This window comes from Moschus berezovskii, chromosome 20 (assembly GCF_049115385.1).
Source record: "Moschus berezovskii isolate FMDL1 chromosome 20, NW_MosBer_1.0, whole genome shotgun sequence".
In the NCBI taxonomy this organism is placed as follows: domain Eukaryota; kingdom Metazoa; phylum Chordata; class Mammalia; order Artiodactyla; family Moschidae; genus Moschus; species Moschus berezovskii.
This window is the reverse complement of record NC_142479.1, coordinates 72,372,269-72,391,953: the sequence shown is the minus strand read 5'-3', so window position 1 is coordinate 72,391,953 and position 19,685 is coordinate 72,372,269. Positions and strand designations below refer to the sequence as shown.

The 19,685-nt window shown below is 46.4% G+C and overlaps 1 protein-coding gene across 4 annotated transcripts in view; it reads right to left on the bottom strand.

Annotated features, from left to right (window-relative positions):
* The window catches only part of ABCA10 (ATP binding cassette subfamily A member 10), a 52,629-nt gene extending 33,147 nt beyond the window's left edge, over positions 1-19,482 (bottom strand). For 2 of the 4 annotated variants that reach the window (XM_055408712.2, XM_055408714.2), the window contains exons 1-10: positions 15,602-19,482; positions 13,639-13,740; positions 10,808-11,015; positions 8,007-8,171; positions 7,565-7,668; positions 5,709-5,935; positions 5,028-5,169; positions 4,617-4,802; positions 3,397-3,544; positions 940-1,108 (exon numbers count right to left, since the gene is read on the bottom strand). In XM_055408712.2, coding sequence (XP_055264687.2) covers positions 940-1,108; positions 3,397-3,544; positions 4,617-4,802; positions 5,028-5,169; positions 5,709-5,935; positions 7,565-7,668; positions 8,007-8,171; positions 10,808-11,015; positions 13,639-13,740; positions 15,602-15,712 — 1,562 coding nt within the window. In that variant the 5' untranslated portion in view covers positions 15,713-19,482. The remainder of the gene's footprint in view (positions 1-939; positions 1,109-3,396; positions 3,545-4,616; positions 4,803-5,027; positions 5,170-5,708; positions 5,936-7,564; positions 7,669-8,006; positions 8,172-10,807; positions 11,016-13,638; positions 13,741-15,601) is intronic. The other 2 variants (XM_055408715.2, XM_055408713.2) reach the window with 2 other exon arrangements.
* Between the last annotated feature and the right edge of the window lie 203 nt (positions 19,483-19,685).

The following is a 19,685-nucleotide window of genomic DNA, read 5'->3' as shown; positions in this document are numbered from 1 at the left end:
GCACATACACAGTTCCTTTTATGTAACAGACATATTGCTTAATTATCTCACTGACTCAAGAAGAAGCCACTGTACTGTGGAATTACATCACACATTTCTTGGGAAGAAACGAGGCTTGGAGAGCTCAGAGTTTACCAGAAAGTCACGAAGCTGTTAACTATGAAGAAGACTTTCAGGATGAAAGCAAAAATATCTGAAAGAAAGGAACTTTCAAAAATACATCATTAACTAATGCTGATTCATGTTGATGTATGGCAAAACCCATCACAAGACTGTAAAGTAGTTATACTTAATTTAAAAAAATTTTTAAAAGAATGAAAACACATCATGCAGAATGGATAAAGCAGCTGTGGTACATACAAACAATGGGATATTACTCAGCTATAAGGACTGCATTTGAGGCAGCTCTAACGAAGTGGACGAATCTAGAGCCTATTATACAAGGTGAAGTCAGTCAGAGAGAGGAAGATGAGTACCGCATGTTAACGCACATAAATGGAATCTAGAAGGATGGCAGTGGCGAGCCCGTCTGCAGGACAGCAACGGAGACGCGGACACGGAGAACAGGCCTGTGGCCTCACCGGGGGAGGAAAGGGTGGGGCAAACTGAGAGAGCGGCTCTGACACACGCACACGACGCTGTGTAAGAAGGATGGCCAGTGGGGACTTGCCGTATGACTTGGAGCTCAAACCAGTGGTCTGTGACAAGCTACAGGGGTGGGATGGGGGGAGGTTCAGGAGGGAGGGGGCCTGTGGCTGACTCACACTGACGTATGGCCGAGACCCCCACAACACTGTGAAGCGGTCATCCTTCAGTTAAAAATAAACAAGCTTTTCAAACCCACACCATCCAGAACACTGGACCTGGGGTTGTCCTTGTGGCAAGTTAACTTATCACACTTACCTAAACGTGTACATAGTCACACAAACCGTTAGTCACCTTATGGCTTCTTTTCCGTGGAACTCTGGGGACACTGGCTCGAAAGAGTCGTCACAGGAGAGCTCGGAATTCGTTTCATCCCCGAAGACTTCACGGCGAGGGTTTTTGTGTTGGGACCAAAAGGAGGACTTCAGGAAAAACAGTGGTGAGTGCCGCTGGCCATTTTCATCTGAGCCAGAAAGACATGCCTCCATGTTGAATCAAGCCAACAGCATCAGTGAAGACCTAAGCTGTCACAGTGCAGCCTGGAGCAACTTTTTCTACACATTAATGACGTCTGTTCATTTTTTCCAGTTTTACTGAGAAATAACTGACACACATGATTGTATAAGTTTAGGGAGTACAGCATAATGGTTTGATTCACAAATAGTGTGAAATGATGACCACAGCAGGTTCAGCTAACACCCTTCGTCTCAGAGAGACAGGCCGACTAGAGGGGGAAAACACTCTCCTTGGGGTGAGAACTCAGGGCTGGCTCTCCTCTCGGTTTTCCTGCAGGCCACACGCATGTCACCTGCAGTGGTCATGTTGTGCATGGTACTGTTTATCTTTAACTGGGATTTCGTGCCTCTTGACTGCCTTCTTCCAGTTTTCCCTCCATCTCCCTCCACTTTGCTATTTTTGTTGTTGAGTCACTAAGTCGTGTCTGACTCTTTAGAACCCCGATGGACTGTAGCCCGCCAGGCTCCTCTTTCCATGGGATTTCCCAGGTGAGAACACTGGCGTGGGATGCCATTTCCCGCTCCAGGGGGTCGTCCTGACCCAGGGATCGAACCTGCATCTCCTGCGTGGGCAGGCGGGTTCTTTACCACTGAGCCGCCAGGGAAGTTCATACTTCCAGATACCCCTGTATATGAACGGTAGAATCAATTAAAATATTTGACATTTAAATGAACTTACACTCGAATGATAAGAGATGAGAATACAGAACAGCAGTTAAAAGAAAGGGCAGCTCTGGATCTAAAGCATCAGAGAAAATAAAATGAGATGGAACTTTAATGATATATCCACGAAACATGAATTTACTGGTGACAAGAGGAGGAAATTCAATAGACTTTTCCAGAGACCATAGGAAAACTAAAGCAACACAGGGTTTCTACGTGTCATGTTGTATTACAAGCCATCACTGTACGCAGACACAAGGGGATGAGCTCGAACAAGGGCCACGTCAAGAGAGGAGCTGATGCGGGGGAGACACAACGTGGAACTGCCTGAAGAAAAAGGAAGATGCTGGGGACGTGGAGGAAAACATCCGGGAAGCCAGAGCTGGAAAACGGGGGTCTGTGAAGAGAGAGACAAAAAGGAGGGAGCGATGAGGCTTCAGAAACTGAATTGGGCAAGAGGAAAGGCCCAAAGATGAACCTAAGCTGAGAACAGCTAGAGGTGAGCCAGCCAGAAAGGGAGGCCGCGCCGTGAAAAGGCAAAGAAAAGAGTGGGGAAGTAGAAACTGGGAAACACATAGATCGTTATGTGCATATTCATTCTATTCAGAGAAGAAAAGCATGCTAATTATGGACGCATGGAGGACTTCATAAGAAAGAACAGAAATGCTACCTATTAAAACAGAAATTAAATTCTAGATGGAAGTATTGGAGAAAAAATGTTTTCATACAGTTAAATGGTGGCACAGATAGTAAAGAATCGGCCTGCAATGCAGGAGACCTGGGTTCGATCCCTGAGTCGGGAAGATCCCCCGGAGGAGGAAATGGTAACCCACTCCAGTACTCGTGCCTGGAGAATCCCATGGACAGAGGAGCCTGGTGGGCTACAGTCCATGGGGTCACAAAACTGTCGGACATGACTTAGTGACTGAGCACACACACAAAAGGGAATACAGATATATTAGTTCCTGGGATTATGTGTGTAGACTACACAGGAGTTTTATAATAATTATTTAAAAGTTGGCTATAGAGTTTATTATTTTATTTGTAGAACATTATATAAAGCATTCCTGTTCGACTGATTTTTTTTCACAAAAGAGAAAAGAGAAAAAGTTATCCGTTAACTTTGCACTGTAAATTTTAATATTTTAAGATGCAGAAGAACAAGTGTACTAGAGCCAAATATTAGCAGGAATGATGTAATGAGCTATCTCATCTTACGGCTGTGAACTCAAGTGCTAACAAGCAGTATTCTCCAATGGCTGATTGAAGTGTGTCCTTTCCTCTCCCCGGTTAGCGAGCACACACACACACTCCTTACTTCTTACTTTTATAAAAGATACAAACCAACAGAAATGCAAGTGGTTTTTCATTAAAACGTCTCAACAAAATAGTTCCATTCAGATCATTTAACAGTGAGATGAAAATGAGGAAATTCTACTGCTTTGGATGTTTTTCCTTTCCTCTGCAATCAGAAATGCTTTTAAAATGACAAGTCAACAAAGAATTGGACACCACCTTTTAAGACACAGAGTTACTTTAAATTCAACTCTAATCACATCACACTATTACTTACCAGGCAAAATGTGCTCAAAATATAATGCTAATGTCAAATAGAGCAGAGTGTCAAATGCCAGAAGGAAGAAAATCACTATCATGGCGTGTGACTCCCCAGAGGGATCAGGGAAAACAACACCACTCACGTGATACTCTTGATGCGAAATCTGAGACCACAAAGAATAAAATACAGTCAAAGTTAGGTAAAAAAACTGAAGTTCTTTTAATGATGCTGTATAGGCATACAGCAGCATCATTACAATTTTAATTTTAATATTCCTTTTCCTTAAAAAATGCATGGTGAAGTTGTGAGTAGCAACGTTGCTTTTGACAAATAAAATTATTGTCACCTAGTGGGAAATGCGCTAAGAGAAGGCAGGACAATTGAAGAACAGAAACTTAATTGATCAGAAATCTTCAGGAAGGGGATTTAGAGAAGTGGGAAAGCAACCAAAAATAATAAATTCTGGGAAGAGAAACCCAGAGAGGGCAGGGAAGTGAGAGGCCATTTGAAGGAAGTATGAAAATCCCAAGTGTTCACATGTTGCAGACGCGTTAAAACATTAGATAAGTACTGAAGACTTGAGGAGGTTGATTTTAAGGGTAATAAAGATAAAACTGATGACGAAGATCATAGCTGAGCTTCACCTGGCGTTGTTCTAGCCTCATACATAAATAACGGCACAATTACCTGTGAGCTTGAGTCCAACATCCTGACTTTGCAGACGAGCAAGGAGCAACTCCAGAAGCCTGGTGACCCGCCTGAGGTGACTCAGCGGGAAGTGACAGAACCTAATTCCTGGCGCCTGGCCCCATGCCCCGCTCAGATGGTGAGCAATTATTTTTCTCATTTAAATTTCCCAAGAGTTTACAAATGATCTGTTTGATAACTCCGATAAGATCTTTTTAAAGATTTTTTTGGATGTGAACCATTTTCAAATTCTTTATTGAATTTGTTACAGTATTCCTTCAGTTTTACGCTTTCTTTTTGCTTTTCTGTTTTTGGCCGAGAGGCCTGTGGGATCCTAGCTCCCTGACCAGGGATGGAACCTGCACCCCCTGCGTTGGAGGGTGAAGTCTTAACCACTGGATCACCAGGGAAGTCTCGATAAGATTATGTAACTTTTCAATAGCATAATTTCTTAAAATACAGGGTGATTGATCATTAAGCTTGAGGAAGTACCAAATTGTCTCAATAATGCTGAAACTCTAACAAATAGTCACTAGATGTGTTCTTACCTGAGCCACTCCAGCAGTGAAGGCAAAAGGGCTAAACAGACATAAAGCCCAGCCCAGAGACGACGGGAGCTGTCTGTACAATGTGGTGAAGCCCAGACAGCCCCAAAACACAGTGAAGAGACAGCCAACCATGCCGGTCAGGATGGGTCTCCTTATCAGCACGCAGAGGAGGAAAGCCAGTGCTAGCTGCAGGGAGAGATAAAAGTTCCGGGGGCACGGTGTTTTCCTCTGAGAGTCATGAGTAGCAATAGTCACTCATTCATCACGTGAACAAAACTTTATAAGAAACATACAGAAACCAGAATACAAAATAAGAAGCTCTAGGCTACCAACATCCTGAAGAAACATGGTTAATGGCTTATATATCTGAGACTTGAAGTAGGATGAGAAGTGCATGTTTTGCCAACTCACCAAAGACAGGCCATACAGGGTGAAAAGCGTGACTACCACCATGAAGCCGGTAAGGATAATCATTTGGAACAATTTTATGACCAGAGTCATAAACATGGACGCAACAAGGATGAAGGCAGCATACACCAACGCCCAGGAGAGCCTACGGTAGAAGCGGAGAATTAAGCAGGATGCCACACGACCGAAGACACGCGAGCGGCGGTGCATGAGGGTTCAGGGCGCACATTCTGGAAACGAGCAGACCGGAGTCAGGTCCACTCTAAACGTGTGGCTCTGCGGGCTCTAGCAGTGTGATCAGGGGCAGGTCTCTTTTCTCACTTCGTCCGTAAAATGGTTGTTTTGAGGATTCAGTAAATTATGCCCATGAAGACTTTCGCCCAGCAATTATTAAAATTATCTTAACAAACACAAAATGAATGTTAAGATTAACACTGTCACTGTTGTTCAGTCGCTAAGTCGTGTCTGACTCTTGCAACCCCATGGACTGCAGCACGCCAGGCTCCTCTGTCTTCCACCATCTCCTGGAGTTTGCTCAGCCTCATGTCCTTTGAGTCGGTGATTCTATCTAACCATCTCATCCTCTGCCACCCTCTTCTCCTTTTGCCTTCAATCTTTCCCAGCATGAGGGTCCTTTCCAATGCCTTCCCCCAGGTATTAACGTGGGATACACAGTTAACTCACCAAAATGCTGACTGCTGAAGACCCATCCCTGTCATCAGCTTCTTAAATTTTTTTCGTTCCTTTGTAATGTTTAATGATGCAACATACACAAAAGGGGAGAAATACATAATACAAATAAAAATGAACCATTCATTTGCAGTTTCTCCCTTAGAAATGAAAGGGGGTGTTCTCATATTTATTCCAACAGCTGATATCAACTCTTCCATCACAGAATGATTCGCTGTGACCTAAATTGGGATGTTAACAAACAAACGCATTAGGTTAACTACAGAAGAAATAGACTAGAAAAACCACATTTTTTTTTCATTTCCATATAGAAGAATTTATATATTTCTAGCAGCTTAAAATATGGTGAGATAGAGGCGGAGGGAGGAAGACGAGGCTGGAGACGTAAATGACTCTCACAGTCAGGCAAGAGGGACCATGCCCTGGATAAGCAGTGGCGGCAGAACTAAAGAGAGGGAAGTAGAGCTGAGCTTACAATTAACAGGGCTGGATGAGAGAGAAGATGTGACGGTGAAGCAGAGGAAGTGATCTCCGATAACGCCCCAGTTAAGAGACTGGCTTTGGCGTTCACTGGAGATAGAAAAAGGGCTTCCCAGGTGACTCAGTGGGTCAAGAATCTGCCTGCCAATGCAGGTTCGATCCCTGGGTCAGGAAGATGGCAGCCCATTCTGGCCTGGAGAATCCCCATGGACAGAGGAGCCTGGTGGGCTACAGTCCACGGGGTCTCAAAGAGTTGGACACGACTGAGCATGCATTCATGAGATAGGGGAATTTTTAAAGACTGGGTCACGTTCAGAGAAAAACACCCACATTCAGTTTTGAACATACAAATTGAATTGTATGCGGCATCAGAGTAAATAGTCAGCTACTCAGGACTACAGTGGAGCAAACCTTGTCCATCGCCTGTGTTTGTAAATAGTTTTACTGCGGTGTAGTCACGCACATTGGTTTATGAGTGCTTCCACATTAAAAATGGAAGGTTGAGTATTTGCAACAGAAACTGTTTGGCCCCCAGACCGCAGAATACTTGCTCTCCGATCCTTTAAAGGACAAGTTTACTGGTCAACCATTAAAGCAGGGTTCTTACTGTTATCAGCATGTAAACTGTAAGCAAATTCATGGTAAAGGCTGACACCGTGTAGAGAAAATATGGAGAAAAATGCGTTGAATAGAACCTTGTAGAACTGCAGATTGAAAGAGCTGGGAGTGCAACGATGGGTAAGATTGCGAGAAGACTGAGAAGTGCTAGAAAAGTGAAGGAAAACCAGGTGAATGCTGTGATACTGAGTTAAAAGACCAGGTAAGACAAGGAAGGAAAATGTCATGTGTTAATGGACATGACCGTTGTTCCTGACCTCAGAAAAGCCATTTTGGTGGCATGGTGGGAAGAGAAATTTTGTCGAGTTGAGTTGAGCTCAAAGGAAGCCAACGCTTTCAAGAAGTTAAGACGTTAAGGGGAGAGAGTGTGTGTCTGAAGAAGCGTGAATGGGAGAAGGAAAGACGCTGATCACTGTACTGAAGAGACTTCCGTTGAAAAGGGGAAGCTGAAGAAAGAGGTCATGGATGGGAAAACCCACTGTGCAACGCTCCTGATACTGTGGGCAAGGATCGTGTTTCCAGCCCTGGCCCTGAGGAGGGGCAGGAAGGACGGGGCAGAGGGAGAGGGCGATGGAGGGGGCAGGTCTGTGCTGGGAAGTGGGAGGCGGTGTGCTCCAGCAGCTTCCGTCTGCTCAGAGAAGGAAACACAGAGCAGCCTCTCTTAAGAGGGGAGGGTGGAGGAGGAGGCAGGGACGAAGCGTGGGGGAGAATTACAGAGGACTGAAAGCCGGTCTTGGAGGCTGGGCACTTACCTCTATGATTGCAGCATTAATTGCAGTTTGAAAAGCCACAAACCCTCTTTGCCAGTATATTGACAAGAGACAGAAAGCTTCATCACGGAAAGCCCAACAGTGGTCTTCAAAGAAGAAAAACAGGCACATCATTACGCAATGGAAATCAATGAAGGGAATGAAAACATTAACCCTGGCTCTAAAGTGAACTATCTGAGTGTCCGCTCAAAGTCCAGGACGACAAAATCCAGAGCATTTTTAAAACAAAACTGCACCAAAGGAGCACAGCGTTAAACGGCTGACAAAACAGTGAGACTCCTCCTGTAGGTAAAACATCCTGAAGTTCAGAAATGAAAAGTACATTGCTTCTTTTCTTGACTTTATTAACGTTTCCATCAGGCATTTCCCATAGAAGATTGGACGAAGCAGCAAAGAAGGCTGCAATCAGTTCTCAGGTAGTTACCTGAGTACTCGAAGTGCTCTCTTAAAATCGGGACTCTGTGTCCCCAGCTGAACTTCAGCCGGTAAGAGAAAGTGTCATTGAACACAATTCCCACCATCTCAGAGTCGTTTCTTGGGCGTACTCTGTCCATGGCATCTTCATTAGGGATCCCAAGGATTGTTCTTCCTGCCAGGTGTGAAAAATATGACTGATCACATGAATTTTATTACTAGAGGACGCAAGACCAATAGCAATCACTTCGGTTTCCCATCCAATTATTGGTGCCATGGGTGTGTGTGCTAAGCCGCTTCAGTCGCCTCCGACTCTTTGTGACCCCCTGGACTGCAGCCCGCCAGGCTCCTCTGTCCATGGGATTCTCCAGGCGAGGATACTGGAGAGGGTGGCCATGCCCTCCTCCAGGGCATCTTCCCAACCCAGGTCTCCCACATTTCCATCTGAGCCACCGGGGTAGCCCACTGATGCCATATATTATGGCATCACCAAGTAGGTGCCTCTAGGTTAAGGGCTGAAAGTCTTTCCTGTTGTTTAAGGCTCAGTGTAAATATGTGAGATGTGAACGATATGCCACTGACTCTGAACCCCAGAGGTCTGGGCTGCATGGGGCCCCTCAAACGTGCATTTTTCCCAGAAGTAAATGCAGGGTTACTGCACTGTCCAGGCCCTGGTGGAATGTGAGGCCGCGGAACCCTGAATGGAGGCAGCTCAGATGCTGAGAAAGCACAGATACAGGGGCCAACCAGGAATTACTCGGATCTTCAACTCCCTAAAGAGTAGGTTCCTCTAGCCCCGGAGAGGTTCAAGGGTCAACTACATTGTTTTTAAACAAGCAGTTGTGTGTGCGTGCTCAGCTGTATCTGACTCTTTGAGACCCCACAGACCGTAACCCATCAGGCTCCTTTGTCTATGGTATTTTCCAAGCAAGAACTGTCCTGGCTTACTACGGGGTTTAGGGATGTCTGGAAACATCAACTTCTGGGCCCATTTCTTTTTCTAAGGATTCACTTCTGGAACTTTATGGCTCGGAGGCTGCATGCCTTAACAGGGCTGTTGCTCAGACTATCCTCTAGGACTTGAGTTTGGAGCAGAAACAAAACAGCAGACCAAAACAAAACTGGTCCTCAGTTATACAGAGCGGGGCCTTGGTTAGGGTAAATCAAATTATTGAGTTCACTGAGCGGAAAAAACATCTGATTTCTTTCACCTTAGCATCTTTAAATCTGAGAATGCTAGCTGAGGGCAAAGAGCCTAGAGTTAGGCTGCCTGGACACAACTCCTCTGCTGCTTATTAAAATCTTAGCTGAGCAACTTGCAACCCTGGTTCCTCTATATGCAGAGTAGCTCCCAATAATTTAACATAATCATAATCCCCATTGAAGTAAAGAAAAACTGAATTTGTGCGCCTATGTGCACACATGCCTACATATGTGACTGCGCGCGTGTGTGTGCACGTGCACGCCTGTGTGTGTCTGTGTGTGTGCATGTGTGTGTGTCTGTGTGTGTGTCTGTGTGTGTGTGTGTCGGTCTGCCTGTGTGTGTCTGTGTGTGTGTGTCTCTGTGTGTGTGTCTGTGTGTGCGTGCGTGTGTGTGTGCGTGTGTGTGTGTCTGTGTGTGTGTGCGCCTGTGAGTGTGTGCATGTGTCTGTGTGTGTGTCTGTCTGTCTACCTGTGTGTGTCTGTGTGTGTCTGTGTGTGTGTGCATGCGTGTATGTACATATTATCCTAGAAAGATACACACAGATTTTTAGAGGAGGAAATGGTGGCTTGAATGAAGGCAAAAGCTTTCATTGTTTGCTTCAGACAAGTTTGTACTGCTTAACTTGTTTTAGGCTGGCTGTTACTTTGGCAATTAAAATAATTTTAAAATTAAAAATACTTTAACTAACCAGTAGAAATGCTTCAGAATTTGGTGGGGTTTTTCTCTGCCAAGATTATATGCAGATTTCTATCATATGAAAATAGCACACCAGAAGCAATGAATAGCACACAGAGAATCCGAGCACAGACTCAGGGGGAAAGGCAGAGCCCACCAGGCTCTGTGGAGTCCAGGACACCATCTTAAGAATTAAGCTCACATAACATTTATAATGAATGAGTTCACCATATTAAAAAACAGAGATGTTACTTTGCCAACAAAGGTCCATCTAGTCAAAGCTATGGTGTTTCCAGTAGTTGGGTACAGATGTGAGAGCTGGACCATAAAGAAGGCTGAGCACCAAAGAATTGATGCTTTTGAACTGTGGTGTTGGAGAAGACTCTTGAGAGTCCCTTGGACTGCAAGGAGATCCAACCAGTCCATCCTAAAGGAGATCAGTCCTGGGTGTTCATTGGAAGGACTGATGCTGAAGCTGAAGCTCCAATACTTTGGCCACCTGATGCAAAGAGTTGACTCATTGGAAAAGACCCTGATGCTGGGAAAGATTGAGGGCAGGAGGAGAAGGGGACAACAGAGGGTGAGATGGTTGGACGGCACCACCGACTCAATGGACATGAGTTTGAGTGAACTCTGGGAGTTGGTGAAGGACATGAAAGCCTGGTGTGCTGCAGTCCATGAGGTTGCAAAGAGTCAGACATGACAGACGTGTTCTTGTCTGAACAAGAACAACAAAATCTATGCTCCTTTGAGACCTACCCTTACTTGGAGCTTCACACCAAGCCCTCCACCCCACATGAAATGAGGATCCTGCCCCCGTTGAAAATCACTGACTCACAGGCTGGGTAAATAAACTCAACTTGCAAAACAGACTCCATATTAAATGCGAACAGGTTGCATAATAATGAAGCGTGGGCCACTGAACAACACACCTTTCATAAAGGGAACTGCAGCCACCTTGTCCATGATGCTCTGGGTCACGTTGGTGACTGGGGTGTAGGCCACCAGCAGCAGGTCGGAGTCATTAAACTCATCCACACGTCCCAGGACTTGAGGCGGCTGCTCCAGGAAATGAGCAGCTCTGAAGATTTCCGCAAAGAGGCAGAGAGCGAGCCCCGGGAGCAGCACCAGCGCCCACTCCTCCAGTGCGTGAAAGAGAAAGGGGCCAAGTCACCACGGGCGCTCAGACAGGGAGGGCAGGCGAGCGCGTCTAAGCCGGGGGCGCGGCCACCGGGCTCGGCTTCACTTCACTCACACGGCCTCCCTGTCTCGGTTGCTACCCGTCTGTTAAGGAGACCGCCATTTCACTTGGCAGACAGCCCAGCTCTGGGAGCTCATCCCGGGGCCCTGAGACGCCTGAGACGCAGGAGCGGGAGGCCGGCTCGGGCGGGAGGGGACACGCCTGTACCCACGGCCAATGCACGTCGATGTGCGGCAGAAACCCACCCTACACTGTAAAGCAACTACCCTTCAAGTGAAAACAAATGAAAAACAAAATAAAATAAGCTACAAGGACATATTGTACAACACGGGGAATACAGCAAATTTTTATAACAAGTGGAGAATTACAATTGTGAGTCACTGAACTGGACACCTGTAACAACGTCTGTAATATTGCACAGCAACTATACATCAGTTAAAAAAAAAACCACCTTTTAATCTCCAAAAAAGCTTTGAGGTATATAGCAAATATGGGATGGATTTATCTCCAAATATAGCTCTGAGATAATACCAAGTATGTCCGTTAATCTTAACCTAGAATCATAGCACCCCAGTATACTCCCGATCGTTCACCGTCATGCGGATAAAACAGAACTACACAGCATCCCATAAGAGACACTTTTGTCAGAGGGTTTCCCCTGAAGTTAAAAACCTATTTTTTCATGTAAATACTGTTTACAAGAAATGCAGATGGCTGTAAATCAGTGCAACCCCGTGGCCTGTAGCCCGCCAGGCTCCTCTGTCCATGGGGATTCTCCAGGCAAGGATACTGCAATGGGTTGCCATTCTCTTCTCTAGGGGATCTCCCCCACCCCGGGATTGAACCCAGGTCTCCTGCATTACAGGCGAATTCTTTACCACTGAGCCACCAGGGAAGCCCTTATTATAAATCAACTATATTTCAATAAAAGTTTTTTAATTAAAAAAGTTAAAAAATTAAGAAAGGAATGTAGATGGTAAAGGGATGAGTTCAATGACAGCAGGAAGAAGCGCCAGGCAAACACAGGACACGGGCGTTCAGCAGGAGGACAGTTTCGGGCTCCCTGGTGTGAACAAAGCAACGTTAAGAGACGTTCCGGGGAGCTCTCTGCGGCTGAGGCTGCACGCGTCTCCTCAGGGGCCAGGTGCTAGGTCCCACTTTGATCCCAGAGGCCACACAGTCAAAAAAAGAAACGTTTTAAGAGACAGTTTGGAGGAAATTTTAGGAAACTGAATTTCGACTTGGAATTAGATGAATATATACAACTATCGCAGACTTTCTGAAGCCCACTAGCGGTTACAAAGGAGCCTGTCCTTAAGCTTCGTGGATGCCAGCGGAAGCCTTCCGCGGTCCTGTCATATGTGTTGAGAGAGGAGCTAAGGGACACGAGGAGACGAAGAGAGGAGGCCACTACGGCAGGTGCCAACAGGCGTCAAACCCGGGCGGCAGGTGAACTGGACAGGAAGTGAGTCCACTGGGCCAGTAATTCTACGTTTGAGATTTTAAACATGTTCGTAAGCTTTTTAAAAACTGACTCGGACGATCACTGTACAGGTTACCCTTTATCAACACAGCAACTAAAATATTAGAGCTGAATGCTTCAGGAGCTAAGGATGGCCCGTGTGCTTCAATAAAAAATAAAAAATGTAAATAAAAAACTAAAAAATAGAAGGAAAAAAAGAACTGCTATTTTTAGCAAAACATAACTTCTGTGTGGCCAAGGCAGCTCCAGGTGTATTTCATGACAGCATACAGCAAACCTCCTCTTGATGGCCTTGACCTTATACTAGAAACTGAACAGAGGGCAAAGGTGCTGACAATCAGTGACCCAGCTCCCTGAAACTACTCCAAGTTTGCAAAAGCATAATCTTCAAAAGAAATCCCCCAAAGTTCCCAAATTTTTGCTCAAAAACAACTTCCCCGGTCCTATGAATTAACAAGGGCTTCCCCGGTGGTGCAGTGGTAAAGAATCTGCCTGTGGTGCAGGAAACACAGGAAACTCGGGTTCGCTCCCCGGATGGGGAAGGTCCCCTGGAGGAGGGCATGGCAGCCCACTCCAGTATTCTTGCCCGGAGGATCCCATGGACAGAGGAGCCTGGCGGGCTACAGTCCACCGGGTTGCAAAGAGTCGGACAGGACTTCGTGATGAAACAGAAAACAATTCACAGAATCTTGTCAAAATGTCCCCAGTAGAGTGCTATGGTTCACCTGTTTAAAATCTACTTCATTTTGTTTTCCCCCAACCTTTTTTCTTACACTAAAGTTGGCCTGGGGTAAATCAGGATAACTCCACAAGACTCAAGTGGATTACTTACTTGCTGAACGACTAGTTATGTTCAATAAAAAGTCATCTACTTTGCTGTTTAGGAGCAAACATATGAGCCTGCATCTTTTGCCATAAATACTATCCTGTTGTACAACATTTCCAAAACATTACCTTGGGAACTCCAAATCAACTAGCCCATAGAATTTGTGAACATACAAAGGCAATAAAAATGGCCTAATACGAAATGACGGATTTTCATTCACTAAATATGGAGAGACATATATTGTGAACCATACCAACACGCTCTCTTTTTTCATTCTCCATTTTCTAAGAAAATTCTTGTGCAGAAGGGCCCGAGTTTGTTGACACACGCTCCTCTCTTTTTTAATCATTTTGTCCTGTTGATCAACAGAGAAGACAAAATCAATGTTACACAGCAATAGCCAGTCAAGAAAAAGGGCAAAAAACCCCACAAACCGTTAAAATAAAGCTCCTGAACACACAGTCCCAGGGGCCCTGGCTGAATGCCTCCTTTGACGGTACCGTTAACACACATGCAGTCTTTTTAAAGAGTATAAAGTGGTAACGAATATAAAACGTCCTGCCAGCTGACGTTTCTCTGAAGGCTCGATGGTTATGAACAAGGTAAGGGCTGTGTTGTGGGAGGTCTTTTCCTTTTTGTCTCAACAGCAAATTTTCCTGCCACATCCTGACTTTGCAACAATCTAAAGCAAATAACTAACACAACATTGTAAATCAAGTGTCCTCCAGTAAAAATAAATTACGTTAGCAATGTAAGACCCTGATGCTGGGAAAGATCGAGGGCAGGAGGGGAAGGGGGTGACAGAGGATGAGCTGGTTGGACAGCATCACTGACTCAGTGGACATGAGTTTGAGTGAACTCCGGGAGACAGTGAAGGACAGGGAGGCCTGCTGTGCTGCAGTCCACGGGGTCACAAAGAGTCAGACATGATTTAGTGACTGAACATCAACAAAGTTTAGAATCCAAAACACATTTGCCCTTGACTTAGTACTTTTAAAGAATGTATAACAGGAATAAAACCTCCTCCAGTTTTCTGTCCATTGGAGATCTGCGCTTTGAAAGGCACACTTTTGGAGGCTGATTTGTGACATCTAGTGGTAAAGACAGAGGATGAGATGGTTGGACGGCATCATTGACTAGATGGACATGAGTCTGGGTGAACTCTGGGAGCTGGTGATGGACAGGGAGGCCTGGCGTGCTGCGGTCCATGGGGTCATAAAGAGTTGGACACGACTGAGCGACTGAACTGACCAACTGACCAGGTAAAGAATCTGCCTGCAAACGCAGAAGACACAAGAGGCATGGGTTCAGTCCCCAGGTGGGGAATAATCCCCTCGAGGAGAAAAAGGCAACCCACTCCAGTGTCCCTGCCTGGAGACTCCCAGGGGCAGAGGAGCCTGGCGGGCTAAGTCCGTGGGGTCGCAGAGTCGGACACGACTGAGCACACACACACAGGAAACCAAGGGGTGACGCAAAGTGGAATCACTGTGCAGTCCTTCTCAGGAACCCATGGGTCCCCCTTTAGGACTTAGGTCTGTCAGACACACAGACAGAAACCAAAAGCCTCGGCTAGCGAGTGCGACTCGAGTGACTGATGTGTGTAGACCACCACACGTGTCAGAGGGATCTCCTGTTTTCAGTTTAAAACTCAGAGATGATCATTTGGTATCACAGTTCTGGTGACTTAAATGCACTCGAATAAATGCTGATGCTACACACGAGCTGCAGTGTTTATAGAACTTGCTGGATTTCCTTTTCTTGATAAAAGGAAAAGGTAAAGCTACCGAATGCCAAAACATTCTCTAAATTCTAACTTGAGAAAGTTTCTAAGGGAAAACATTCATCTTCATGAAAAGAAAATAGAAAAAACCACGAGGAGAAGCAACGTGTCCTGCTGTGTATGCAGTCCCGAGAAGCAAAACTCTGCAAGTTCCCAGATGGCCGACCAGACAAGCGCAGACCTGACACAGAAAAAGAGTGATCTTCACACACGCTTCTGGATCTACCTTCCACTCTACTATCACACTACAATACCATTTTACTGAGTTGAGAAAATGAAACTCCCTGTTAGGTCCACCACATAAAACAGAATAATTTAGAAATGTCACCACTAGAGAATAAGTTTAACCATGTCAGTCAAGACGCCTGTCACTGACTCTGCCCTTTGTACCTCATTACCTCATGTGGAATGAAAGGTAAAAATAAACTCAACTTACTGTCAGGAAAGTAAGAGTGAAGAACTGACACGCACCTTTGATGCCCTGGTTTCTTTCTGTCCGGGAGAGTTTAAAGAATCCTCTAAGAGCTTTCCTTAAAGCTGTCTTCATTCAGTCTGGCTTCGGCAAACAGGCCATGGTCTGTGTGCAAAGAGCCTGCCAGACACATTCTCTGCTTGGGAAGCTGCTTTCCTCCCGAGTCTTTCCTCCCGTCCAACTGTGCCACAGGGAGGCTGCAGCCACGGACCATGCCTGAGCCTGTCACGTGGGCTTGTTTATTGCTCCATCTTTCTAGGCAAAACAGCAATCAGATTCCAAAAGGGATTTTTAAAAACCCAGGCCTGAGTAAGTCTCTATTAACTTTGAATGATTAAAACTTCGAGAGCCAATACAGAAGAGAAAAGATTTAAAAGAAGGGAAGTTGAACGGAGGTCGCGAGAATGATCTCAGAAATGAGAGTAGCTTACACAGGAAAAACGTGAGCAGAGACTTCCCTGCACGGCAGCGAAGTGGTGTTTGCTGCTGGCTGGTTCCTGCGGGCCAGGAAGCATGCGTGCATGTGCAAGCACGCTCCGTTGTGTCTGACTCTTTTCGACCCCACAGGCTGTGTAGCCCACCAGGCTCCTCTGTCCACGGGATTCTCCAGGCAAGAAGAGTGGAGTGGGCTGCCATTTCCTCCTTCAGGGGATCTTCCCGACCCAGGGACTGATCCGTCACCCTTATGTCTCCTGCACAGGCAGGTGGACTCTTTACCACTGCGTCCCCTGGGAAGCTGCTAGACAGTATACTAAGGGTTTACAATGAATTATTTCATTTACACTCAAAGCAAACCTGTGAGGTGGGTAGGATATTTTTACACATTTCACAGATTAGAAACAGGAGACTCAAAGGTGACATTATTTGCAGATGTTCAAATTAAATAATTCAAATAATTTAATAGTTTAGACTAGATGGGCGGAATGGTTATTTTTTAATCTACAAAAATACTGGACACTCTCAGAATTGTAAATAAACCCGTTTATCAACCCCGAAAATCTCCTCTCACAATTTTAACTGTAATCAACACATTTCTTGGGGATGTGTACACAATAACCACTCACAAAAGTGAAGGCCAGAGAGAGGGTGGGGCTCTCAGACTATTGGAGCTGTTACCATTTTCACAAAGATTATGGAAATAAGGACTTCCCTGGTGGTCCAATGGCTAAGACTCCTCACTCCCAGTTCAGGAGGCCTGGGGTCAATCCCTGGTCAGGGAGCTAGACCCTGCATGCCCCGACTAACATCTGGCACAGTCAAATGATGTTTTTTTAAAAAAGATTTTGGAAAATAAACATTTTATTTGACTTTCACCACATCCCTCCCTGTTGTTAGTCACACTTCTCTCTTTTTTTTTTTTTTGGACACTTCTCTTTTTTTTTCCCCACGAGTTATTTGCTGGAAGTACAAGTCCATGAACTAGAAAACACCAAATATTTAACCTGGTTCCAATCCCAGACATGAATGACAATATTTATTTTAATGGATGGGAAAAACAACTAAAATCGTATCATAACAGATGCACGCTTTCTTAGTAACCTGCACTGAAAGGGTGATGCATCCATCGCCGTAATTTTAAGGACTGTAGTCTCCTGTATGGTGCAGTGAAGCGGTTACAGGGTTAGGTGTTTGGGGACCTGCATTTCTAACTGTCACTCAGAGGTGCTTGCCTCGGACAAGTGACACTATAAGAGGCTCTGACTTTTTCTGCTCCAGCGTCCGTGCCTTGATAACAGTGCAGCTCTTGTACGGGATCCCAATCCCGCAATCCATCAAACGTGGCTTTCTGGGTAGCCATGCCCCGTGATGGCAGCCCAGCCCTCATCACCCCACTTCGCATAGATCTACTTTTATATTTCTTTTTAAAATAGAAGCATAGTTGATTCACAATATCATGCTCATTTCAGGTATGCAACAATGGGATTCGGTTATCTCTATTTTCTAAGATTCTGTTCCCGTATAGGTTATTACAAGATACTGCACAGAGTTCCTATGCTACCCTAGGTAGGTGTTGTTACTTATTTTATACACAGCCGTGTGCATCTGTTTACCCTACACTCCTAATTTATCCCTCCCCCATTCTCTCTCCCAGTTGATAAACACAGGTTTGTCTTCTACGTCTCTGAGTCTGTTTTGTATACGGATTCATGGGAATCATTTTTCAGATTCCACATATGAGTGACATCATGTAATATTTGTCTTCCGCTGACTTCCTTCACCAAGTATAATTATCTCCAGGTTCACCCATGTTGCCTCACATGGCAATATTTCACTCTGTTTTACAGCTGAGTAATATCTCCCCCCGCCCACACACACACACACGCGCGCGCATATATACATACATATTCACATCTTCCTCAGCCATTTGTCTGTTGACGGCGGTTCAGGCTTTTTTCCAGCTCTCGATGATTACAGAGCTGTAATGAGCACTGTGAACAGAGCTCTAATGAACATGGGGTGCATGTGTCTTTTGAGACGACCGTTTTCTGCAATATACGCCCCTGGGCTTCCCAGGTGCCACGAGTGGTGGTCAAGACCCCGCGGCCAAGGCGGGAGAGGGAAGAGAGGCAGGTGGGGTCCTGGGTTGGGAAGGGCCGCTGGACTAGGTAACCCACTCCTGCATTCCTGCCTCGGAAATCCCGCAGACAGAGGGACCCAGCAGTCTGGAAGCGCTGGACGCGACTTCGCGCGCGCACAGGGCGACCGTGTTTAGGCCCTCCACGCTGGCGCCCCAGCAGCACCAGGTGACAGGCCCACGCAGGAGGCTGCCTCTCCTGGCCTCTTTCTAATCTCCCCTGCCCTCTCTCCGGCCCTGGGCGCTGGGCTGCACCTTTGCTCCGGGGTGCACCCAAGGTCCCCTGGAAAGCGCCCCGCGCCGTGCCACACTCCAGCCGGAGACCCGATCCCATCAGGTCAGTTCCTGGCTAAAGTCTCGCTAACCGCCCGCTGAGCCTTCAGGGCCTGGAACATTCGAGAACCAGCAGGTGCGGGGCAGGGACGCTGCAGGCGGATGCCCCGGGGTCGGGGCGCTGTCACACCGACCTTAGTTTGTAAAATCCGCAGTTTCTGCCAAGCGTAGTAAAGCGAGAGGCGCGTGGCCACGGAGTCATTGCTTGTTCACGACCTCCGGAGGCCCGGCGTGGAACCAGACGGGCCGAACCCGAACCGGGGGCAGGAAGGAGGCAGCCCACTCCCGCGCTCCCAGGGATGGGATGCGGAAGGTTCGCGGAGCGGGGACTCATGCACCAGGCTGCCCCGGGGCCTGGGGCGCTCGAGAGCATCTCCTGAGTTCAGGTAGATGCCTCAACAAGGTTTGGTCACATGTCAGTCCCGACGGGCTGAGCAGACCCAACAGCCCCCTGGAGGCCGCGCCCTGGAAACCGGCTCCCCGGGGAAGGGTGGGACTCTGGGGGCGGCGGGCAGGGGCGGAGAGCCTTCCAGGGTGGGCGAGGGCCAGGGCCCCTGCGCTGGATCCAGCTTTGGGGTCAACCAGCGGTCACCTCCTCCTGATGAACCACATACCCACCCTGCTACCAAGAGCTGATGTTTGCATTTATAACTGAATTTTAGGAGAATTTACTTCATCATATTAAATGTGCCCTCTCCTAATATGATGAAACTCTGTTTTGAGGTCAGTTTTATGTCTTTCAGTAAACTGCATACCCTAAAATTATTCCCTGTCTTTGGCAAGATGTATTGGTACATAGTGTAGACTTTCCATTACTAACATTATAGGATCTTTTTAAAAAAAAACCAACAACACATTTTCTAATTAGTTACTGCTTCCCTGGTGGCTCAGAGGTAAAGAATCCACCTGCACTGCAGGAGACATGGGTTCAATCCCTGGATCAGGAAAAGCCCCCAGAGAAGGAAATGGCAACCCATCCAGTATTCTTGCCTGGAGAAACCCATGGCCAGAGGAGTCCGGCCAGGCTATGGACCATAGGGTCACAAAAGAGTTGGGCAGGGCCGAGTGACTAAACAAATCAATTGCTTCTTGTCTGGAGGCTGCTGCTGCTGCTCCTGCTGCTGCTGAGTAGCTTCAGTC